General features: G+C 42.5%; 1 protein-coding gene across 5 annotated transcripts in view; it reads left to right on the top strand.

Annotated features, from left to right (window-relative positions):
- NHLRC3 (NHL repeat containing 3) overlaps positions 1–26,028 on the top strand; it is a 33,436-nt gene extending 7,408 nt beyond the window's left edge. For 2 of the 5 annotated variants that reach the window (XM_045015020.1, XM_045015012.1), the window contains exons 2-7: positions 6,635–6,787; positions 12,194–12,341; positions 14,084–14,284; positions 16,649–16,740; positions 21,323–21,435; positions 22,178–26,028. In XM_045015020.1, coding sequence (XP_044870955.1) covers positions 6,635–6,787; positions 12,194–12,341; positions 14,084–14,284; positions 16,649–16,740; positions 21,323–21,435; positions 22,178–22,406 — 936 coding nt within the window. In that variant the 3' untranslated portion in view covers positions 22,407–26,028. Of the gene's footprint in view, positions 1–4,823; positions 5,001–5,027; positions 5,073–6,634; positions 6,788–12,193; positions 12,342–14,083; positions 14,285–16,648; positions 16,741–21,322; positions 21,436–22,177 lie in introns of those variants that run through there. The other 3 variants (XM_045015040.1, XM_045015030.1, XM_045015046.1) reach the window with 3 other exon arrangements.
- The last annotated feature ends 231 nt before the right edge of the window (positions 26,029–26,259 follow it).

Genomic DNA, 26,259 nt, shown 5'->3' with positions numbered 1-26,259 from the left:
ACGTGTTGTGCTGACGACACTCATCATCACAGTCCTCAGCAGCTCGGGCTCCATTTCCCACAGAAATCACGATTCACAGACAGAGAGTAAAAAACAGCAAGCGACTCACAATGGCGCCAAACGTGGCCGGAAAAACTGTGAATGCTGGGATGTGAAGTGATGCACCACGAGGCGTTGGGACAGGAAGAAGAATGGCCCGCACCCTTCCGTCCCCTTCCCACAACCCACAGCGCAAAAATGGGATGAGGTGCTCTGTGGGATAGCTGCCCACAATGCACCTCTCAATACAGCGCTGCAAATGCTGCAAGTGTGGCCACACTGCAGCGCTGGTAGCTGTCAGTGTGGCCACACTCCAGTGCTGGCCCTGCACAGCTGGACGACCAGCGCTGCAACTTGCAAGTGTAGCCAAGCCCTTACAGAGCCATCTGCAGTCAGTTGTCCTGTTTAATGGGAGTCATCAAGATTCCAAACCACCATTAATGTCCCACACTTTGCATAATTACAATAGGCCCTCAGAGTTATATTTCATATTTCTAGGTTCAGATACAAGAGTGGTACATTTATACAGATAGGATGATCACACTTAGTAGATTATAAGCTTTGTAATAATACCTTACAAGAGACCTTTTCCATGAAGCATATTTCAGTTATATTAGCATATTTTCGTAAAATTATATAGAGTGCAACGTCACAACGGTCAGTAAACAAAAATTCACAGCCCTTGACCTGCCTATGACTTTTATTATATACCCCGACTAAAATGTGGGAGGGTGCTTTGGGGGGGGTGGCTGGGGGTGGGCATTGCGAGTGCTGGGAGAGGTGACGGGGAGGAGTTGTCAGGGCCGGGGTAGGCTCCCTATCTAGCTCCTGAGCGCCACATGCTGCCTTGCCTCCACTCTGCCCAAGCCCCAGTTCTGCAGCGCCCATTGGCTGGGAACCATGGCTAATGGGAGCTGCGGGGACGGCGCTGCTGATAGAGGCAGCATATGGAGCTAGGAGCTGAGGGAGGGGAGCCCCCCTCTCTAGGTAAGCACCACTCACCCCAGCCCTGAGCCCTGCCACACCCAAACTCCTGCTGCTGGGGGGCTGAGGTGGGGAGACGGCCCCAGCAGCAGTCGCTGCACCTGGCCCGGGGGGTTACCTGAGCTGCTCAGGCAGCCCCCGAGCCAGGCACACCAGCTGCTGCAGAAATCACAGAGGTCAGGGAGAGTCACAGAATGCATGACCTCCGTGACAAACACAGAGCCTTAAGTATGAGCCAACAATGTGATTCAGTGGTAAAAAAGGCTAATACTATTTGGGGGTGTATTCGCAGGAGTGTCACATATAACACACTTAGGAAAATGTCCTGTTCTACTCAGCAGTGGTGAGGCCTCAACCAAAGTAGTGTGCCCAGCTCTGGATGACACACTTTAAGAAAGATATGGAAAAATTAGAGCAAATCCAGAGGAGAAAAGCAAAAATGATAAAAGGTTTAGAAAACTTGACTTAAAAGGAAAGGTGAGTAAGTTTGGTCTTGAGAAAAGAAGATTGAAGGGGCATGACAACAGTTTTGAAATACATTAAGGGTTATAAAGAGAACAGTGATCAATTGTTCTGCATGTCCACTTACATTAGGACAAGAAGTCATTGGCTTAATCTGCTACAAGCGAGATTTAGGTTAGGCATTAGGAAAAACTTTCTAACTATCAAGATAGTTAAGCACTGGATTAGGCTTCCAGGAGAGATTGCTGAATCCCCATCATTGGATGTTTTTAAGAACAGATTCGATAAACACCTGGCAGGGATGGTCTAGGTTTACTTGAGAATCTATGAAGCCCTGTTACTGGCCCTTCTGCACACACATTATCGAAGTTTCTGCCTCCATGTGGATGTTTGGTGCAATAGGTGGTTGTGTCAGGATTACAGACCATAAAGTGACAGACAGCACCAGATTATGCAGCAATTCTTTGCAGAAATTTATGAAGAAACTTCCTTTCTGTGCAAAACAGGGTCTGACCGTACAGATCCTTAGGAATGATTAAATACAAGTGTCACCAATAATCAGCACTAACAGCAACCATTGCTCAATTAATTAAAATATTATAATAAATAGCAACATCTATACTTATTTTACAATTTCAGAGTAAACATGAACATATGCAATGGATTATGCCAATTGTGTACACATCATTTCATTAATGGTGACCCATGCATCTTATTCGTTATTGTTAAGTCTGATCACAGAAAGATTCAAAAATTTTACCCTGGGTTATTTACAGCAAAGATTTCTGTGTATGAGAGCAAGTAAGTTGAAAGACAACAGATGCATTTTGGTGGATGTGTTTCAGAGTAATGACTTGTCTTTTTTCAAATACCATTCATTGAATATTCAAACAAAAATGCAGTTCCCCTACCACAGAAAAATACACCAACTGCCCTCCCTGTAGTACCTTTTATGTAACTTGAATATAGTATTAATATTTACAGTGTTTCAAATATTGATTAGTTCAATAGAAGTCATCAATATTATTTGTATAAACAGTAAAACTTACCAAAACAAAAGGTCATGTCATCATATGTACAAAGTTGTTGGAATGACATACAACACTGGGAACCATTTTGTTTGTTTCCACAAATTTGGTCAAATTGAGGGCTGGCATTTCTATGATGGAATTTTGGAATTAAAAAGGAAAGGAGGTAGAGATAGTCTAACTACAGATAGATTCTTCAAATTCCATTACAGTGTACCTGTCTACACTGCTTCTGTCTGAGTCTCACAGCAATGCAAGACACAAACTGGTTCACCCAACACAGCTACAACTACATTACATAGTCGTTTAAGTAGAATGTGAGCACGCTAGTGGTGTTCACTGTTGTCTGTGTGTTAGAAGCCATCAGAAACCACTCAAAGCAGCAATATGCATTGATAGGCCTTTTATGTTTGCATATAGCTCATAAACATGATTATTGGAAGGTAGCTGTGCCCATGCAGTGTCTTTTCTTTATTTTTTCTTGTGTAATGAGCAAAACACACAACTCTAATAAGCACAACTGCTTTTATGTGAACAGAATTTTTAAAAAAATTATACATTTTTCATCTAAAAACAAACCAAAGTTCCAATGGACTTCTTCATTTGTAACTATCATATAATTTCTATGAAAACATTACAGCCTGATTTGCAGCAAATTCATTGAATACTGATTCTGTTGATTTTTACATGCAATATTGCATATTGTATGTTAACTAACAGAGAAAACACACACAAAAATTGGGGCAATATATCTGTCAGATCAGAAATAAAAATTTGCCTGTGGAAGGGGCATAACCTCATCTCTTCATAATGAAATAACTGTTTCAGGGACTTGTCTCTTGGGGTAACTCAATACGTATTTTGTCCCATACAGCCAGTCAAAAGCCAGCACCTTATTCACACACTATGTACAATACGGAACTGGGGTGGGTATGTGACGAGTGGCAGTATATTGCTGAAGAACAACTCCTTGGTTTGGCAAGTGGCATAGAATCGTAGAACCACTGGGTTAAAAGAGACCACAAGGGTCATCTAGTCTAACTCCTGGCATGTCTCAGCTACTTCAGAACAGTCTGACAGTTGAGATATGTCACTTGAGGTGACCCAAATTGAATTATCTCACGTATAGTCTGTCAAAACCCAGCTCCTTATTTAAGCCCTATGTACAGTATGGAACAGGGGTGGGGAAGCATAAAGGCCAAGAACAAACCTTGTGGTCGGCAAGGGGCATATCCCAGCTCCTTCAGAACATCCTGACAGTCGCTGGGCCATGTCACCTGAAGTGACCTGAGACACATTTTGTCATATACAGGCATTCAAATCCCTGCTCCTTATTCAAGCAGTGTGGAATAGGAGTAACATGGCAGCATATTGTTTAACAACAAAGCTTCAGGTTGGCAAGTGGGATGTCCCAGCTTCTTCAGGGGACATGTCACTTGGGATAACCCGAGACACATTATACAGCCAATCAAAATCCGATTCCCTATTCAATCTTCATATACAAAATGGAAGTGGGTTGGGGGTGTGACATGTGGCAGCACGTTACGCATGACCAAATCCTCAGATCGGCGAGTGGCATGGCCCAGGTCCTTCAGAACAGCCGATAGTCATGGGGAGGTGTGTCACGGATCACCCTAAATGACATTTTGTCATGTACATTAGTCAAATCCTAGTTTCCTTATTCAATCACCATTTATAAAATGGAAGTGGAGTGGAGGTATGACATTTTGCAGCATACCATGCAACAACAAAGCTTTGGGTCAGCGAGTGGGATTCCCAGCTCCTTAAGAGCAGTCTGATGGTCACGGGGATGTGTCACTTTGGGTGTCCCAAGACTCATTTATTCACATACAGTCTGTCAAAACCCACCCCCTTATTCAAACTCTATGATATGGAAGTGTGGTAGGGGTGTGACATGTGACAGTATATTGCACAGGAACAAAACTTGGGGTTGGGGAGTCACATGCAGGCAGTGAAAACCCAGCTCTCTGATTATTTACTTAATAAATAATTAAGGAATTAGTAATTAAAATTATCACATTGCCACATTAATCTGATGATTTTTCTAAATATTTAATCTTATATTGATATATTTTTAAATAATGTTGGCCTTTGAATAAGGAACTGGGAACCATGAATGTGGAGCTGGTACCACAAATAAGGAACTGGGAGTAAGGAATCAACTTCAGCCTTGTGTCTCTCTCTGACCCTCTTCCCTTAATTAAGAAAAAGAATACCAGCTACATTACAGTAAAGGGTGATGTTAGAAAATATTTTCTCTCTCTTTGTTCCCTTTACTATATTTTTTATCAGGTGTCTGCAAGTCTGACTTTTATTAGGAGAATGCCAAATTAAGCAGCCATAGAATTGCAGAGTCCTGAGGGCCCTGATTGAAATGGATGGGACAAGTCACCCCATCCCTCCAGATGCTGGTAGATGATGCAGAGAGTTTATGCTTGGCTCACATTTGAGTTTTTCTCTGTGACTGTAAGGGCTAGAACATACATTTTATATATATAGTATACATATAAAGGTCAGATTCTGGAGCACAGTTCTATGGTAAGGAGATAAATTATGTAGCAGATCCCATTGTCATGGAATCATGGAGTGTCTAGGGCCCTGCATATTCCTTTTTCTTGTCTTTATGCTTTGCCTTCCTGATCTGTCTATATTCACAGGATTTTGGCTTTTATCCTCTTTTTTCACTTCCCTGCTCATTCCTTCTCTCCCTGTGTTTCAACCTATTCCTCTCTTTCCGCTTTCTCTTTGCCACACTCATTCTCTCTGTACTTTGTTTTCCCTCTTCTGGCCCCTCCTTAAACTAAGTCCCCTCCCCCCCTTTGCTCACTTGCCCTGCACAATCCAGCATTTTACTTTTGGAGAGAGGTAAAATAGATGCCTTCCCAGCTCTGCCAGGATCAGAAGCCAGCGGCATATTGTGGCCAGGAGGCTGAGTTGCTTGCAGGGCTACTAATCAAGTGTTTCCTTAAGAGTTTTGGCTCTCCTTGTGTGTAAGGAAAGGCTGAAGGTCTCTATGGGAGGCTTCTGGGAGGGTGGCAAAATGTGTTAGACCTGGCTGGATGTGGTCTTTGCAATGCACATGTGCTCATCCTGTCTACTGTCACCCACTTCATCTCCAAAGACCCATCTCTGATGCTTTCGTCTATTGTAACATTCTGGTTTTATGTGTACAAGAGAGTGAGCATGATGTTATCCTTCAGCAAAGCCCTCCAAGAGCATAAGGAGCCTACTACTAGAATAAGCCACTAGAGATCTTCTTTAGCTTAAGTTGTAGAGAGCTGTAGGGAGCTGAAGAATTAGGATTCCAGTCTGTCTATAGCATATTGGAGTCACGTTGAACTCTGTGGTTGTGGCAGCAAGAGTCTTGAGATCCATTGGATGCTCTGTGATGGAGCTGTCAACTACCTATTAACACACACAGATGTTATACAGTGAAGGTCCCTTGATAATGGAAACCGCTTTAGGAAGTTAAATTTAGCCGCCACCCGTTCACACAACCTCTTTAAACACAGGTGGTATGACTTGTTTCCATATTACCCAATTCAAAACTGTGTCACTGCTCAGGGTGCTTGGGGTGAATTGTGTTGAACATGATTCTGATCAACATGGTTTAGCCAGTACATCAGGTACAGCTACTGGAAGGCTATTGTGGACACACCATCCAGAATTGTTACAAGAGCTTAGCAGATTTTAAAAGTTTTAAAAAAAGAGCTTAGCACATTTTGAGTGCCAAGAACTACATAACTGGGAAACAATTGTGTAATTTTGCCTCAGTAATTCTACAGCATCCCTGCGCTCCATTTAGATACAATCCCATGTCAGAATAATATTTGTTATTAAGTAATTGGTGGATGTACACTTGATTTAATGTTTCAAGTGTGCTGATTCACTTGGCTCTAACAAGGAAGATTTATAAAGGCCCAAAAAACAGCTAGATGCGTAACATCCATTGACTTTCAATGGAAATTAGACACCCAACCATCAAATTTGTGTCTTTGAAAATCTCACCCTAATAATAACTAATAAAAAGCAGAAGGATTATAGAAAGCGGAATCTCGTTGAATTTAACTGTTAATGGTTTTTTACTTTTACATTTTAAGGTATTAAGAGCAATTGCTTTTTACTCCCCGTGGAGAATAGAACAACAGCTTTACAAGCTGGATGTAGGCTGGCCTAAACATCCAGAATATTTCACTGGGCAAACATTTTGTGTTGCTGTTGACCCTCTCCATGATCTGGTCTATGTTGCACAAGTAAGTAATAGCACTGGATTTTTGTCCTTATTAGCATTATATTGTTTTTCCCGTGTGGCGTTACCATTTGCATTTATATTAAGATAATTATAACAGTTTATTGTATTAAATTCTTAATGTAAATTTGACTAAGGTTATTAATAATATACATTTCTTTAAAGTAGTCCTGGATATGAAGGTTCTTTCTGTGCATATTGGACTTGTTGGTTTTATGTTTTTTAAAGTCTTCAAATTTAAAAAAAAAAGTTTTGAAATGGTAAGTGCCACAAGGAAAGATACAAATCAGATAGCCTACAACATGGAAGCCTGCTAGGAGAACCGAGGCAACTCTATATGTCACTTCTGCTACTGTTCTTCACATCCCTGCCTCAACTCAGTAAACGGCAAAAGAAGGATAACCCCAGTGGGCTGTGGGAGACCCGCGTTTAATTCCTGCACTGCCACAACCATCCTGTGTGAATTTGGGCAAGATACTTATAGGGATGTAAAAAGTTAACTGGTAAGCATAGTCTTACCGGTTAACCTTGGCTGTCCCCAGCAGCCCTGCACCAGCCAGCCCAATGGGCCCAGCTGCGCCGCCTGGAGCAGCCTGAGCAGCACCGCCCACTTGGAGCAGCGCCACGAGCCCAGCTGCAGCACCCAGATGGAGCGGGCCCAGCCGTGCTGGCCAGAGGGGCCCCAGCCACTTAAACAGTTAACCATTTAAATGACATCTTTTTAATTGTTTAAACGATTCACTTTTTTAACAGTATTTACATCCCTAGATACTTAGTCTCTCTCTGCCTCTCTTCCCCATCTGTAAAATGAGGATAATAATACTCACAGGAGTAAATCTAAAACCGTGAGGTGCTCAGATACTCCAGTGTTGGGGGCTGTCACAATTCAGGGTAACTGCACCTGCATTCACCTCCATGGTCCATTAAGGGCACCCCTTCTAGGATCCCAGCTCCTCAGCCATTAATTCTCTTGGGGAGAGACCTTATCTCTCCCTCCTGACCAAGGGTTTTTCCAGGTTGCACAGTTCCGTGGCTACACTGTGATATTCCTTGGAAGCCAGACTGCCTAAACAGGACAGGGTCTGCATTTTGCTTTCTCTCAAGGCAGTTATGCACAACATAGTTGCCAGCAGTTGAAAGTTACCACACAGCCCTTTATAAGCAAGCACATTTAATCTTAAGGTGAAAGCGCTACAGAGAAAACATATTAAAACAACGAAAGCACCTACATACAAACTAATAAGCTTACCAGAGATCACCTTCCAGCTCCAGCCAGGGCTCTGGTAGGAGTCAGTCCTTCAAACCCCATTTCAGAAGCATTTAGAAATACATCCATGTCATCCCCCTCCTTAAAACGAGGAAGAAATTTGGAGTCGATGCCACTCACCAGGACAGGTAGCTAGTGACTGGCTCCACTTACCAGACTATGGTTCTGCTGGTGCAGTTTCTCTTTTCTGAGCTGATGTTATTGAACCTGGTCCTACTGGCACAGTCTCTCCAGCTTGACAATACTTCTTCTCTGTGTGTTTGTGCTGACACTGGCACTTTTCATGCTGGTGCTGTTGCTCCTGGTCTGCAAACAGCTGGGTTTCCAGATGCAGTCAGTCCTTCTACAGCTGTGTCCTGTCTTGGTCAGCCTGTGGATCTGCCCATGATCCCAGTTGCAGTGATGGATTCAGTCTGGACAGAACATAGTTACTGCCTCTTGTCAGCCTCTTCCATGCTGCCCTGCAAAGTGTTGGCTCCAAGATTTCTCCTGCCTTCTGGACCCTGCGCCAGTGAGTTGAATGTTCCCTACCAACCTGGACTTCATACCTCTTCTCATCATCAAAATACAGCAAACCTACTAGCTGTGTCTTTAGTCCTCTGTGTTGAGCTGCCTTTCTTTGCATAGCTCAGCCAACTGACCTTTCTTCAGCTGTTGATAATTCATTTTTGCCAGGCTCTCTTTTCACTGTTCCTTTCCACAAAAGACTATGACTTCACTCAGTGGTTTTCCCTTCTATGGTACTTTCTTTCACTGCTGTTAGCACTTATGGCAATTCACACTGACATAGACCCCACATATGCTGCCACCATATATGTCATAGTCCAGTGCCGTTGCACCCATGTTCCCCCTTCATGGTCCTTCAAGGGCACTATTCTAGGTTTATGGCTCCTCAGCCAACAACTCTCTTGATCTGAGACCCACATCTCTCGCCCTCCTGACGGGGGTGGAGGGGTTTCCTAGGCTGCACGGTTCCCTGGGTACACTGTGATGTTCCCAGCAAGCCAGACTGCCTAAACAGGCCAGCATCTGTGATTTGCTTTTGTCTTCACAGGCTATGAATAGCTGTAATTGCTTGCCATTATAAGTTACCACAAATCTTTTTCTAACCAAGCACATTTATATTTAAGGTGAAAATTTTACAGACAAAACATATTAAAAACAATAAAGGAACCTACACACATACTAAAAAGCTTAATAAAGATCCCACCCAACTCCAACAAAGGCTCTAGTCTTTCCAACTCTTCTGCAAGGATTGGGCCACCCCAGGTGAGTTGATTTAAATCAGCATGTGGAAAGCCTCAATCTAAATCAGGGGTGGGGAACCTTTCTTCAATCAGGGGCCACTGACCCACAGAAAAAATCAGTCAGGAGCCACATACAGCCCTGTGGGGGATGCGGAGGCTCGGGGTGTCCCACCACAGCAAGGCGGACCAGTGCTCACAGCTCCAGCCCCACCGGATGTGGGCGGGGGGGCAGAGGCTCAGGGCTTCCCCCAGGCTCCGGGGTGGGGCCAGAAATGAGGCGTTCAGGGTGTCGGAGGGGGCTCTGGGCTGGGGCAGGGGGTTGGGGTGCAGGAGGGGGGTGAGGGCTCTGGGATAGGGCTGGGGATGAGGCATTTGGGGTGCTGGAGGGGGCTCCAGGCTGGGGCAGGGGATTGGGAGGCGGTTCGGGGTGTGGGCTTTGGGAGGGAGTTTGGGTGTGGGAGGGGGCTCAGGGCAGGGGTGTGGGAGGAGGTTCAGGGTGTGGGCTCCAGGAGGGAGTTTGGGTGCAGGAGGGGACTCAAGGTTGGGGCAGGGGGTTGGGGTGCAGGTGTGGGCATGGGTTCTGGGAGGGATTTAGGGTGTGGGAGGGGATTCCAGCCTGGAGCAGGGGGTTGGGGTGTGAGATCTGGGAGGGAGTTAGGGTGTGGGTTCTGATCTGAGGCAGGGGGTTCAGGGTGCGGGCTCCAGATGGCTGGTGCTTATCCCAGGTGGCTCCCAGTCAGCAGGGCTGAGGCAGGCTCCCTGCCTGCCTTGGCTCCACACTGCTCCCAGAAGCGGGCAGCATATCCCTGCAGCTCCTAGGCAGAGGCATGGCCGGGCGGATCTGCGCAGTGCACACTGACCACCCCTGCAGTTCCCATTGGCTATGGTTCCCTGCCAATGGGGGCGGGGGGGGCAGCTCACAGAGCTTCCCTGATCACCCCTGCGCCTAGGGGCATGCCATCTGCTTCCGAGAGCTGCACGGAGCCAACTGGACTTCTAATAACCTGGCAACCCTAGCTCCCCCCCCCTCACGCGCAGCGGGGTGAGCTGGCGCTTGCGGCTCCAGCGTCACAGGGGGTTGCGGGGGGTGCTGAGGCTCAGGGCTTTCGGCCCACAGCATGCAGACTTGCCACAGGCCAGATGAAATGAAGCACCGGGCCAGATCCAGCTGGCGGGCTGTAGGTTCCCTACCCCTCATGTAAATGATTGATTTTAATCTACTTTTTCATTTTTACTTCAGTTATTTTCTAGAGAAAGGTGCATTCTCATTGGTTGATATAACCATTACAACGTGTTTATTTACAACTAAATAGAGCCTTTACACTAGATTTAGTACATCTTTTTACTACCTAGGAGGTTACACTATGACTATATACATTTATTTAAGCAATTATATAGCTTAATATTTTCAAATTCTTATTGTACATTTTTAGTATGTTAAAAGATGGTGAATGATATATTGCTTATTCACTAGATAATTAACTTTTTTCTCATGATTTGTGTCAAGCTGCATTAGGATGGTAACTAGAATTTAATTAAACATACAGAACAGCATATCGAAATTATTTTCATTTAACAAAACAAGCCCTTAATATAGTACATGACCTATTGTGCTCTATCTATAAAGCTTGATGTCAAAAATTAGCTGTTTTCCCCCTGCTTCTTTCTTTATATAGAAATGCAGCCTTTAACTCAGTTTTTGATAGGGGCTTATGGATTCAGCATATTTATTTTTTAAATGTTTTAAGAGATTATAAGTTTATGCTGTAACAAATTTTGTATTAAATTCATATTTCATTTTAAACAGGTTTATTTTTATAAAGAAAACATTAAAATTTAAATAAAATAAAAAAATCCAATTTAAATGAAAAATTTCTTGATTTTTTTTAACAAAATCATTGATTTTTTTAGCTCCTCACTCCCACCCCTCCAGATAGAAGGTTCTGTACATTGTGTAAATCAGAAAGAAGGCCCTAATCAGTTTAAACTCAGGCTGTTTATCGCAAAGTCATTTCTTTGTCGGTTGGGCTGTGAAAAATCTAGTTTGAGCTAGTATACGCAAGCATCCCCAGGAGGTGGTACCTCTTTTGGGGATTACAACCTGGCTGACTTGCCTTAATCACCATCCACTGTTTTTAGTTCCTGTAGGAGCTGTGGTAGCCTTCCCCCCTGGAGTGGAACACAATAAAACATTAATTTAAACAGCGGACCCCAAAGATACACATGGGGTTGCAATATTTGTCTCATCTCTCTCATAAAGAAATTACATACAGTCCCGGCCCACAATAACAGATACATAAGACTTCAAGGATATTGCAGGAAATCACCATATCTGTCACAGTGGCCATATCAGTATCTAGGATGGATAGACAGAAAATCAGCCATCCCAAGCAACTGTTATCATAGAATTTTACTAACTGTACTAGTCATGCCTACATGTTGGTTTCTAGATTCTGGTCGAGACCCTCGCTCTTCAGCAATGCAAACAAAAGTGATGAGACTTTGATTTATAAAACACAGTCATGGCACCTGCAATCCTGGACAATTAACTACAATTAAAAATGTTGTGTGCCCATCTTGAGAGACCTAGAGCATGATGGTTTTTACAGAGGTGGTGTGCAATCACAATTCAAAATGAAGACAATGAGAGCAGCAATGGCTCAGCACCTCTGAAAATCAGGCTGTAAGTGTCCCAAAATTAATGAACACAGTTGCAACCTTAACCTTTCTGTGTCTTTCACCAGCTGTAAAATGGGGTTTGAAGTACTTGCCCATGTCACAAAGGTTGTGAAAATTATTAATTAATGAGTGTAAAGGTTTTTTACATGAAAATTACTAACATTTAAACAGAATTGTCAAAGGTGAGATTTGCTTGATAAGATCCTTTTTTCTTCAGAGAGGGACTAATGTACCTAAGGTACTAGTGTTTTCAGATGAAGGAAATTTCCTGCATGCGTGGAATTCCACAGTTGAAATGCCTCATGGTATCTTTGCAGTCAGCACCTCTACAGATACCTCAATATGGATCACAGATGTTGGAAGCGGTATGTATAATGGGAACATGTTAAAAATATTATGCCACAGAGAAAATATTTTTTTTGCAGGTATCCCTTAAGAACATAACATAAGAACGGCCGTACCGGGTCAGACCAAAGGTCCATCTAGCCCAGTATCTGTCTACCGACAGTGGCCAATGCCAGGTGCCCCAGAGGGAGTGAACCTAACAGGCAATGATCAAGTGATCTCTCTCCTGCCATCCATCTCCATCCTCTGACGAACAGAGGCTAGGGACACCATTCTTACCCATCCTAGCTTATAGCCATTTATGGACTTAGCCACCATAAATTTATCCAGTCCCTTTTTAAACATTGTTATAGTCCTAGCCTTCACAAACTCCTCAGGTAAAGAGTTCCACAAGTTGACTGTGCGCTGCGTGAAGAAGAACTTCCTTTTATTTGTTTTAAACCTGCTGCCTATTAATTTCATTTGGTGACCCCTAGTTCTTGTATTATGGGAATAAGTAAATAACTTTTCCTTATCCACTTTCTCAACATCACTCATGATTTTATATACCTCTATCATATCCCCCCTTAGTCTTCTCTTTTCCAAGCTGAAGAGTCCTAGCCTCTTTAATCTTTCCTCGTATGGGACCCTCTTCAAACCCCTAATCATTTTAGTTGCCCTTTCCTGAACCTTTTCTAGTGCTAGAATATCTTTTTTGAGGTGAGGAGACCACATCTGTACACAGTATTCGAGATGTGGGCGTACCATGGATTTATATAAGGGCAATAATATATTGCCCTTTGAACAGTAATTTTAATTACTTGAATAAGGTATCTGTCAGGGTTCCCTCCCCACTCTGAACTCCGGGGTACAGATGTGGGGACCTGCATGAAAGACCCCCAAGCTTATAAGTACCTGCTTAGGTTAAAAACTTCCCCAAGGCACAAATCCTTTCCTTGTCCTTGAACAGTATTGCTACCATCACCGAGTGATTCAGACTAAGATTCAGGAAAAAGATCATTCAAAGTCTCTATTTCCCCAAAATATCCTTCCCCCCCCCAAGCCCCTTCACCCCCTTTCCTGGGGAGTCTTGAGAATAATATACTAATCAATAGGTTAACAAAATGAGCACAGACCAAATCCTTTGGTTTTTAGTACACCAATTCTAAAAAGAAGAACTTTATTATAAAGAAAAAAGTAAAAGAATCACACCTGCAAAATCAGGATGGAAGGTAACTTTACAGGGAATAAAAAATTTAAAACACAGAGGACTCCCCTCTGGACTCAATTTCACAGTTACAAAAAAACAGGAATAAAACTACCTCTTAGCATAAGGAAAATTCACAAGCTAAAACAAAAGATTATCTAACACATTTCCTTGCCTTTACTTACAATTTCTGTAATTTTAGATGTATCATTTCAGGTATCTTTTAAGGAACTGGTTTACCTGCTTGGTCTCGCTCTCTGTCCCAAGAGGGAACAAACAAAGAGAGCACAAACAAAACCTTCCTCTTCCCGCCCCCCTGATTTGAAAGTATCTTCTTTCCCTATTGGTCCTTCTGGTCAGGTGCCAATTAGTAATTAAACTGATTAACCCCTTACAGGTAAGTGATTCTGTACCTCTGGCCAGGAGGGATTTAATCTGAAATCATTCTCTTACTTCAGAGTTTTCTTAGTTCAGTTTCATTCTTAAAGTGACAATGGATTTTTATCTTGTTATACTGTGTTGATGTCGAAGAGCCATGGTTTTGCTGAGAAATTTCTGTGCCTTTCTTTAATACAGGAGAGTATGGGCACACAGTTAAACAGTACAGTCCTTCTGGGAAACTTATTCAGATCCTGGGTACTCAAGGTAAAGCTGGATCAGGTTTAAATCCGCTGCAGTTCGATCAGCCAGCAGAAATATTTGTGGAACAAACAGGGGAGATCTACATTGTGGATGGAGATGGAGGGATGAACAACAGATTATTCAAACTGTCCACAGGTATGTGAAAAGGGAACGTACACAAGAGTTGACATTTGAAAATTTAGAGGTCTAGTAGTTTTAAACATTAACATTGCTAACTGTGGGCCTGATCTTATGGCCATTAGAATTAGTTGACAGACTCCCCATTGATTTTGATGCACTTTGGATCAGAGCCTATTTCACTACTGATCATTTTAACAAAAACACCCAGCTAATCAGCTAACTCCTTGATTGTCATGTTTTTAATACCTGTCACTGCTATTTTAACCCTTGCCTATTTTCTCATTGTTTTGTTAAAGATTAAGGCCCTAACATGTGAATAGTCGCAGTGACTTTTTTGTGAATATTCACATGCTTGAAATTAAGCATGTGTAAGTGTTTTCAGAATTGGGGCTGTGATGAATGGGGCTATACCAGTACAATTTATGAATTCTGATTGATATTGTGAAGTTGTTTTTTGAAAAACTGCTATATCTTGAGTGTCTATATATATTGGATTCACCATTGCTGACAGGGCCTGTAGCAGGTACATACCTGATAGATGCAGTAGGTAGTGCTTAGGACACAATGACCCTATTCAGGTGCAAACATCTGGGAACACCGGGTGAGCTGGGAACACTGGGTGAGCTGCATCCTTAGAAAATCGGCTAACTGGCTCCTCTGAAGGGATGGGAAAAAGGTAGGAGCAGTGGACACAGGAACAAAACAATGGCAGTCACAGTTTTTAAATAAGAGAACCCACAGGAATATAGGGGTGAGAGGAAGAGGAAGTGTGGAACAGGAGACAGCAAGGTCACAAAAGCTGGGTAAGACGCTTCAGAAGGGAGAGATCACCCAGCAGGTAGCAGCCTGCATGAGGTAGGGGACACCCTGCCCGCCTAGATACCAGTGGTCCATAAGGACTCCCAAGGGAAGGATGAGATGGTAAAGGGCATGCGTTGTAAGTTTTATTGTTTTGAATAATCTGTACTATCCAGTGCTTGCTTTACATGATTAAGTATAAAGGAGCATTAATGTGTTAGACTCTGTGCAAAGCGTCTGAGTGTGTGTTGACTGCTTCACAACTGTTGCATGTCCAGTTAAACTGTGCACCAGAAGCTTCACACTTTGGGGTGAAGTTCTGGGAGAGGGATGTGTTTGAGTAACTGGTGTATCTTGGAGGTCAGCCCTGGTCCTGGGCAGGTGTGCTGAGAAGGATAGCAGACAGAGTCTCAGTGCCCAGGAAATGTGCCAGAGAAGCTAATGGAGGAAACACCCCCGCCCCCGAGCAACAGAGGCTTGGATTCCCCCTCAGAGCAGTCCAACTGGTGGCCAGGAAGGGGTGCTTGCTAGGACCTGTGTCAGAGGCCTACAATGAGCTTTGACCCTGTAGTTTCTCATGTAGGTCATACATCTGTTATTCATGCATCTTGAAAATGTCTTTCTATTGAAGAAACAAATCTTTAAAGAAACCAATATATTGTCATGAGCATGAACTTTTATTTTTTGGCAAAATTAGACCTTTCTATATTGCCAGTTATACTCTTCCATTTTGTATTATTGTGAGCAGTAGACACAGAAATATAAGCAATATATTTTATTATAGTTACTTTGGGTGAAAAATTTCTTTACCTTTCTAGCGTGACCAGGAGAGAGATTTTTCCCTTTTCTGTCTGTGCTTGATACTGTAGCTTTCTTTTTAACACACACAGACACCAAATGGATAAATAAAATGAAAAACAAATATATCCTGCATGGAAAAAATAATGAGCCACAAATGTAAATATGATTTTCTCCTTATGAATTGTAAAGTTTGAAATTAGGAATAAGAGGATAATCCTGGTCCCATTGAAGTCATTGGAACTATCCCCTGGACTACAAAAAGAGGGAGATTGTGTTTTAAATCCCTTTAAAGTCCTGTCTTATAAAAAAAATGACTTGTATTTCTATTGTTAAGAATAATTTAAAAGGAATTAAGGCCAAACATATTTCACTCATTCATACTACACCAGGGATCGGCAATCTTTGGCACACGGCTCACCAGGGTAAGCACCCTGCTGTGCCGGGCCAGTTTGTTTTCCTGCCACATCCGCAGGTTCGGCTGATCGCAGCTCCCACTGGCCGCGGTTCGCCATCCCAGGCCAATGGGGGCTACGGGAAGTGGCATCTAGCACATCCCTCGGCCCTTGCTGCTTCCCGTAGCCCCCATTGGCCTGGGACAGCAAACCGCGGCCAGTGGGAGCCAGGATCGGCCGAACCTGCGGACGTGGCAGGTAAACAAACCGGCCCAGCCCGCCAGGGTGCTTAGCCTGGTGAGCCATGTGCCAGAGGTTGCCAATCCCTGTACTATATAATAAAAGTGAAAACGGCTTTTTCATTATTTATCCTGGTTTCTACTGTTAGATTTCCAGGAGATATGGCTGCGTGGGGAAAATGGTACAGGTGCTGGTCAGTTCAAGATTCCTCACAGTGTCACAGTGGATTCTGTTGGACGGGTAAGGAATTAAAACTCTATTTTTCAGTGTTTTAGAGACAACTTTTATGCCTTCTCCCGTATATGTCTACATGTATTTTTGGTACTTAATGTCCTTGGGAGGGTTGGAGGGGAGACAGCCTAAGAAGTGCCATTCTTGCATCTTTGATTATTGAGATCTGGCCCAGTGCATACAATTTTAATCATGTGAGCAGTCATGCTTAACTTTTTCACATTGAAAATTTTTTCTTGACATGGCTGGGAGGGTAAGATGACAAGCTGCCATAATCTCTTCACGTACATATATACACGGACTTCCTACAGACCCCAGAAAGAGGCTGCTACTCCTACAGACCTTTAAAGGGTTTGCACTGCAAGGGGGCAAGAAGAAGGAAGTCCCCCTAACATGCTGCCACCCCCACCCTGTTCCTGTGCATCTTATGGGATCTACAAGGTGGGAGCATTGACTCTGAGGACCTTTGGTGTTGTGGCTCCAAAGCTCCTTCAGAGAATCTTAGGACAATTTAAAAAACTAAGAAAATTCCCTGACATACAACTCTGATGGGTTCTAACTTAGATAGAACCTTAACTGAGTGCCTCAGAGGTTGAGTACACATTGGCCTGGTCTACACTAAGCGTTTAAACCGGTTTTAGGAGCGTAAAACCGATTTAACGCCACACCCGTCCACACTTTATATCGATATAAAGGGCTCTTTAAACTGGTTTCTGTACTCCTCCCTAACGAGAGGAGTAGCGCTAGTATCGGAATTACCATATCGGATTAGGGTTAGTGTGGCTGCAGATCGACAGTATTGGCCTCCGGGTGGTATTCCACAGTGCACCACTGACCGCTCTGGACAGCAATCTGAACTCGGATGCAGTGGCCAGGTAGACAGGAAAAGCCCCGCGAACTTTTGAATATTTCCTGTTTGCCCAGCGTGGAGCTCCGATCAGCACGTGTGGCGATGCAGTCCGAAATCAAAATAAAAAAAGAGCTCCAGCATGGACCATGCGGATGTGATTGCTGTAAGGGCAGGCAAATCTGTTCTATCAGCGCTCCGTTACAGAAGACGAAATTCAAAATCATTTTTAAAAAATCTCCAGACAGACGTCATAGCAGAGACTCAGCGCACTGGTGCGTGACAAGCGTAACGGAAAGCCAAAGAATCAAATGGATGCTCATGGACTGGAGGACTCAAGCTATCCCACAGTTCCTGCAGTCTCCGAAAAGCATTTGCATTCTTGGCTGAGCTCCAAATGCTTCTAGGGTCAAACACAGTGTCCGCGGTGGGTCAGGGCATAGCTCGGCAATTTACGCACCCCCCCCACCCACCCCCAGAAGCGAAAGGGAAAACAATCCTCTCTTGACTCTTTTACATGTCACCCTATCTTTACTGAATGCTGCAGATAGACGCGATGCTGCAGCACTCAACACCAACATCCTCACTCCCCCCCCACCATGGGTGGCTGATGGTGCAATATGGCTGGTAACCGTCCTCATCATCAGCCTTATGGTGCAGTGCAAAAGGACTGGTAACCATGCCGACTTGCATCAGTGAGGTCGATCAAGGGCGCCTGCCCCTAATTTTTCCTGGTAGATGGTGCAGTATGGCTGGTAACCGTCTTCATCATAGCAACAGGGGGCTGAGCTCCATCAGCCCCCGCCCTTCATGTGTAAAGAAAAGATTCAATTGCCCCTAGACTAGCAGCGGGATGCTGGGCTCCTCTCCTACACACTGCTTAATGTCCTGTCTGGACTATCATAGCAGCTGGAGGCTGCCTTCCACTCATTTCTCACTAACAAGTCACTGTGTCATCACACAAGTGGGGGGACAATGCTACGGTAGCCCAGGAAGGCTGGGGGAAGAACGGAATCAACAGGTGGGGTTGTTGCAGGAGCAACTCCCTGTGAATAGCATACAGCTCATAATTTCTGCAGGATCTGACACAGAGCAGCTGTGCTCTCTGGTTCTATGATACAGTGGTTCTCTAGTACACTTGCCCATATTCTAGACAGGACTGATTCTATTTTTAGAGACCAAAAAGGAGGGATTGACTCAGGGAGTCATTCCCAATTTTGGCTTTTGCGCCCCTGGCTGATCTCAGCCAGGGGCACTTATGACAGCAGCAAATAGTGCAGTGCAAAAGGACTGGTAGCCATGATCATCTTATTACCAATTTATGGTATGGTAGATGGTGCAATATGGCTGGTAACCATCTCTGCTGTCATGCAAAAGCAAAAGCATGCTGCTGTGTAGCGCTGCTGAATCGCCTCTGTCAGCGGCATCTAGTACACATACGGTGACAGTGACAAAAGGCAAAACAGGCTCCATGATTGCCATGCTATGGCATCTGCCAGGGCAATCCAGGGAAAAAAGGCGCGAAATGCTTGTCTGCCGTTGCTTTCCCAGAGGAAGGAGTGACTGACGACATTTAACCAGAACCACCCGCGACAATGATTTTTGCCCCATCAGGCACTGGGATCTCAACCCGGAAATTCCAAGGGGCGGGGGAGGCTGCGGGAACTATGGGATAGCTACAGAATAGCTACCCACAGTGCAACGCTCCAGAAATCGACGCTAGCCTCGGACCGTGGATGCACACCACCGCTTTAATGTGTTTAGTGTGGCCGCGTGCACTCGATTTTATACAATCTGTTTTGCTAAACCGGTTTATGTAAATTCGGAATAATCCCATAGTGTAGACGTACCCATTGTGACATTTCCCAGGTAAACACAGGGTTATGTGGCACCTCACTACCACCTACCCTTAGTGTGAGGAAGCCTTGTCTGGGACTGCTGTGGGTCAGCTCTCCAACCTTACTGGACACAGGCAACACAAGTACTCCCCTCTAGGCCTTGCAGGCTCTGCTGTCACTCTACAGGTTAACAATAGGCACACTGGAACTTTTGAGCTCTCCCAGTGTCTCCCTGGAGTGTCCAGACTTTTGTCCATGGGACACTTGCAGTATTCACCAATCCGCTACTTCCAAAGAAACTACAACCCACCTTACCAATTTAACTTCAGATCACCACTTCGCTTAACTCGCAGCACTTAAATTTGTTTATAGGTATATATAGGTATACATTTATTTAACAAATCATAGAGATTCAAGTAATAGCAAGTGGAAATATTTGAAACAAATGATTGTATGTAAAATAAACGCATAATATGCATTCTGGAGCCTAGACTTAATTGACAAGATACCCTCATATCTGGTAGGATAGGATACCGCTCGCCCAAACTCCTTGCAGCACTTTAGAGCTAGGGTGGCTGTGACCTTTCTTTCATGAGACATGCACGCTGTAAGTTTGCCTCCGAGATGAAGGATTCAGTGTGTCTCTTAGCACTCCAAGATATACCAGACCAATTCTTTGGCTTTATTCATAAACAGGACACTCCCCTATTCTTTGTTTCTTCCTGTAAATTTCCTCTCTTGTATATTTTTCAATCTCTCAATTTGTACCTGGCTCAGTATGCAAATAGGCATACAGTGTGTGACATACAACACACTAATGGCCAGACTGGGAAACAGATATCAGTTACCTCCTCTGTGAAGGGAATACCTTTGAGGTATGCCACCCCTGGTGACCTGCCTTAACTCCAAGACCGTAAGAACATAATTTTCAGTATATATTGGGGAATCCTTGTAAAAAACATGCGTGCCCCCTGTGCCCTCTGCCAGTTGGCATCAGGCAGGGAGTTCCTGGGTCACACACAGTCTTACAGAAATGCTTTAATTTCTCAAATAAACAAATACATAAATAACTTTAAAATATAAACTTTTAAAAAAAATTCAAAGTATGGAAATTCATAGGTAAGGTACCCAAACTGTCACTTACTTCTGCCCCTAAGCAATAATCTGACCTCAGCAATAATCTGAGAAAGCTAAAATGTTTGATGGACATGATTGTCTATAACAAAACAGTTTCATCTTGTCAGCAATTGCAATAAATGGGATGCCTTAATCTTAATAGTACAGTGTTATTACAACCCATTCACAGTCTACAGAAAAAAGCCAACTCTACACATTTCTGTTTAGCCCAAGGGCATACTGAAGATAACCAATCCCCAGAATTCCCTGTGCCAGCCAGTTTTCAAAATGTCATTGCACACATATGTATTTACATATGCAAACTTCCTAGACCCTGCTCATGAAATTAGATCACATAGCTGAAAATAAAGAGCAATTATTAGTTTGGTAACATCATACTTAGTATTGGATATGTGTATGTATATGAGCACTGAAAAACCTGTGTTTTGTGGTAAACATTTCGGACTTGCACCCACAAAAGAGGGGAGCATAAGACACTGGAATCTCTGTTGGGGCAGAGGAAAGTAGTTTGTGTATCTTATCTGTGATTTTCGATATTTAGTTTAACTTCATTGTAAGGATTTTTTTTTTTGAGGGGGAATCTGAGAATTAATACCTGGTTAGTTAACTTTGTAAAATAAAAGCAGAGCCAAATTCATTCCTGATGTAGCCCTCTTTTCTTCACTATATTTGGCCCATTATGTGTAAGGAAGTGATGCTTTTGATGTAGCTATTTATAGCTGTATATACTGTATTGATGTATTATAGCTATATTTACTGTGTCCAATAGGTGTGGGTTGCTGACCGAGGAAACAAACGAATCCAGGTTTTTGATAAAGTCACAGGGGAATGGCTGGGGTCCTGGAGTAGTTGTTTCCTAGAAGATGGTCCCTCTTCTGTCAGGTAGTGTAACTATGTATTTCCAGAAAAACATTTCAAAGGAAACAGAATGCTACTTTTTCTCCAGTAAGATTGCACATTACTTTAAGTTGATAGCAAATGCTTGATATCAGGCTCTGGAATTAGCAAGTAGAGTTGCTGTGGAATTAGGTCCTGACTCCTATCCTGCAATAGGATCTGTAAAGGTGAATCCTTGCAATCACATGACTTCATAAGATCTGCCCATGTGGATCCAACTGGTGGATTGGGACTTTCATTTTAATTTAAAGCTGTGAGTTTCATAGACATTGGGGAACATGATTAGGAGTTTGATATTGCCCCCCTTACTCAGATGTGTAAAGGCTACAGGCACAGGCCCTACCTTCCTTTGTGTAAATTCCTATTAATTTGCTGTTACACCAATATCTGTGGCTCCTAAGTGCAGCAGCAGCAGCACGTAGAGCAAGTCCCGCATGCTTTCTCTGTATACAGCGCTGTAAGGCTGAGAATGTTAGAATCATTTTCAGTTGATTTGAAAACTTCAGCAGCTGGATGTTAAGTGACTGACACATGGGTTATACATAAGGGGACCCTAAAACTCAGATTTGAAGTCCAAATCAGAAAGTTAGAAAACTGATTGCCTCCTCTGCACATGAACGCTGTTTGCTCACCTAGTTATGGATAATAATTTTTAAAGCACATAGCAGTGTTAACAGAAAGTGTCCTAAGAATATGTTAATTCTGATTTTTTTTTATTTATTTTTAGATTAACTACCAATGAGAAATATCTAATTGTAGCTCAGCTGAACATTAACAGAGTGTCTGTCTTGGCAGCACCACCAATAGGATCCATTGGAGATTGCCATGTGGTAAACACAATCCAGCTAGCTGATGAGGTTAAACCACACCTTGTGGATGTAAATGTGAAGACTGGAGCAATTTATGTTGCAGAAATTGGTGCACAACAAGTACAAAAATATGTACCCTTAAACTAATGGTTTTCTTTGGTTCATTTAGCACAAGCCATTTCTTCTGGATTACAAGACCGGTGCTGGATTTCCTTACGTTCATTGCAGACTGTGCTTCCACACATAAGCACAGCATGTTGCAGCACTAGAATGCATAAAATAACTGTTTTGTGACCTGCTCTCACTCTTATTTTCTTTGTCAAACTCAGGGAGCTATTTTCTCTTAACCTGTCATTATTTGTCTTTACTGGCATGTTTTGTTTCATTTTTGTTAGTTGTTGGAATTTGGAGAATGCATTTGATATGCATATTAGTTCCACTTAACCATGTTTTACCCTGCTTTTAACTTCAAGGTAGTTTTTCCCCTTGTCTCTTGATAAATCATAAGACATTAGGTTTGTCATTATTCTGCTAGTCTAGACATAATTTCCACTGTTAATCAATGTACACTCTACCTCCAGTGTCCGAGGTGAATCTTGTGACTTCTTTGCCTAGCCAGTGCACTCTGCTACCTCCTAACGTCCTAGCTGGCAGAGAGAAATGTCTACATATTTAATTTTCCAGAAGCCTTGTCCACTTGAGGCTCTGGACTCTAGCTTAACATTGCTTCAGGTTTCCTTGACTCTTTATGCTAACATTGTCCAACTCAGAACATAAAGATGCAGCATGTCATAGTCTCCTGGGCTTCAATGAGACCTTTGATACTTACGGCCAGTGCTGAGGTATTAGCATCTCTGGCATCTACTTTAGGTAATCATTGATACCGCTGTTGACAACAAAGGCATCAGTTCTTTACTGATTTAAGCTAACTCCATATAAAGCACTTTAAATGAAATTAAGAGTATCTTCACAATGAGGTGACACTGATTTTTAACTAACTGAATTTCTAAATTGATTTAGTTAAAAGGGTACAAGTTTTATGTGTAAGCAAGGCCTCAAAGTAGAATGTGGTGAAGTTTAGCACATCTGAGAATCCTGAGGCACATACTGGGGATTTACTAGGAGACTTTTAATCAGCCTTAGGCCTGGAGACCTATAACATGCTTTTGTCCTCTTAATCTTGTTGAAACTCAGACACATTGGCTACAGCAATATTTGGCCTTTGGATTCTTGTTTTTAGAGACCAGTCTGATCTTTTATTCTGCCTTCAGATTTTCAAGGACATTCTTTCAATACTAAGCTGTGACTTTCCATTTCTTTTTGAGGGACTTCTGCCAATACATCAGCAGCTGATTTCTCTTTAGCACAGAACTTGCAAACTTCTTTGTGACTGTTCCAGAGTCATTGTCTTCATACTTGCTCCCCTGAATCTAGTTTTGGTTTTGAGTTGCATAAATTAGCTTCATTATCTTCTCCAAAAAACATACACCAGCATCTTTCTGTCCATCCCTTCCCTAGTCCACAGTAATTCCAAAGCCTTTTAGGTGTTGCTGTACAGCCTTTCAGAGTATCCTCTCTTCAGTGTAGAAGGGGTGAAAAAAGAGCACCAGTTCTTTGATACATTTCTAGTGGTAAAGAATAACTCTCCTGGTGAAAGATTGTGGGCCCATCCTCCTTGTTCAGTCAGGAGCTATGAATGCGTTGCAGAATGATCTGGGGGATTTTTTCCTTTTCTTTTCACATAACTATCCTGATTCCTTGGCTATTTTGGGTGCTAGTAGTAGGTCAAGAGAGGCTAAGCTGTTCCACCTCCCCAGGTAAGGAGTATGGGAAGTGGAACCATGGTTCACCATCATGGATGTCCCAGCAGTTGAATGTTGTATTGCTTAGTTCAATACCAGGTTCACTAAAATTGAGGTTTGTTCAGTTTACCTTGAAGATTTTTTTTGCCATGGTGTCCAGATCCTTATGTAACATATTACAGAAACAGTCTACGTGAATCATCAAGGAAGAGTCAGATTTGGTTGCCATGTCTGGACATTATTGCTGCTTTGGAACCAGGCAATCCTGAACAAAGAGGACTTTGTATAGATGGTTGTGATATTGAAAAAGACACTGTACTGGCAGATACCTTCAGACTGGCAGCTCAAGAAGCCTTCCAAGTGATGCAGATCATGAAGTTCTGCGTGTGCCTTAGAGATTTGTCTTTGAGACTTGTCACTCAGACATCAATTTTTTAAAACTATTTTTGTCTGACTTTTGTTCCCTCACTCATCCTTGGAATCAGTGGGAGCTAGGTGCCTAAATGCCTTTGAGAATCTGGGCCAAAGTGTGTTTGTTCAGTTTATAGGAATTTGCGGTATGAACAGATGTCACCTGGTGAATAGTAGGAGGCTATCAAACTCCTTTTCAATGCTATACTTGTGACCTAGTTCAAGAGGTGACTGATAAGTGCTTGAAATTGATTTATTAAAAATAATTGAGAAAAATTACATTTTAGCATAATTTGACAAAAAATGAATAAGGCTTTCACAATGGGGGACCTTATGGCTTAATTTGAAAGTGCTCCTCATTTCTGTAGCTTGGTGTGATGACTTTGGCTGCATGGGATTTTTTGATCTGGGGGGAAATGGGGGAAAAATCAGACTGGTAAACTTGAACTGTTCATCTAAATTACAATGTTTTGTATAAAAAATGTTTTTAAACACATTTTGCCTGATTTGCACACAGCTTAGTAAAATTTCTTACTTGGAAGCTAAAATTGTGTGTCCCTTTTCCCTTCCTACCTCACTCTTGTGACTCTCACTCTGTAGGACATCAATAGTAAATTGAAAATGGATGCATACATCTTAATTATTACAGTTTATCATATGTTTCCCTCAGAGTAATTACTAATATGTGATGACTGAGTTACATAAGCCTTGATATGAAAACAACAATATAATCATTTCCAGCTTCATTGAGTCTTTTGTAGAGGATTAGACTAATTCTTTAAAAAAATCCAGATATTAAATTAAGATTGAAATCAATGAGGGATTTAAAGAGCTCAAATCGTTCAGCTTGTCAAAAAGAAGATCAAGTGGTGACTTGATTATAATGTATAAAGTACCTTCACGGGGAGAAAATACCAGGTACTAAAGGGCTCTAATTTAGAAGAAAAGAGCATTACAAGAACTAATGGCTGGAAGTTAAAGCCAGACAAATGCAAATTAGAAACAAGGCACACATTTTTAATAGGGGATGAACCATTGAAACAAACTACCAAGGGAAATTGTGGATTCTCTGTCTCTTGATGTCTTCAAACCAAGATTGGATGATTTCTGGAACACAAGTTATTGGGTTCAATACAGGATTAACTGGGTGAAATCAAAGACCTATGTTTATACAGAAGGTCATAGTAGATCTAATGGTCCTTACTGGCCTTAAAATCTAGTGACTGAATTTGACTACAACAACCTTCTTTAAAACTCTCTCAAGGTGAGCAACACTGTGTTTGTTTCTGGTTGGGTGAGTAATACATCAGAAGGGTATTTTTACTTGATTATTCTCAATATAAGTGTGAGCGAGCAGGTAAATTTTAATAACAGTTTTGTGAAGCTGGACTTCCCACACTATAAGGAGGATGGATGGGTGGATGTTTGTTCTGAGTTAATGTAACCTATCTTACTTTTCTTGTATGTACCAATAGTACCGATCTTTCAAATAAACAATTTCTGTAGTGCCAGAGGTGGTAGTTCTTCCTCAAAATAAGGTTTATTTATGTAATTTATTTTCTGAATTGTGTGCCAGCAATTTGTTACCAGTATCTTTAAATACCATTATTGATATCTTTTCAGCCATGCAAGCCATTTTGGGTGAAGGCAAGGCTGTTCAGATTAATCTGGTGGTTTTTTTCATTAAGGAGAATGGGAAACTATATCTTGAAGTTGCAGAAAACAGCAGTGTGGTACTGATGCATTTCTTCCTCCATGCCTTAAAAAAATTGACCACATTCTGTCAA

This window comes from Mauremys mutica, chromosome 1 (genome assembly GCF_020497125.1).
Source record: "Mauremys mutica isolate MM-2020 ecotype Southern chromosome 1, ASM2049712v1, whole genome shotgun sequence".
Taxonomy (NCBI): domain Eukaryota; kingdom Metazoa; phylum Chordata; order Testudines; family Geoemydidae; genus Mauremys; species Mauremys mutica.
The sequence above is the reverse complement of the archived record's forward strand: the minus strand, read 5'-3'. Positions and strand labels throughout refer to the sequence as shown.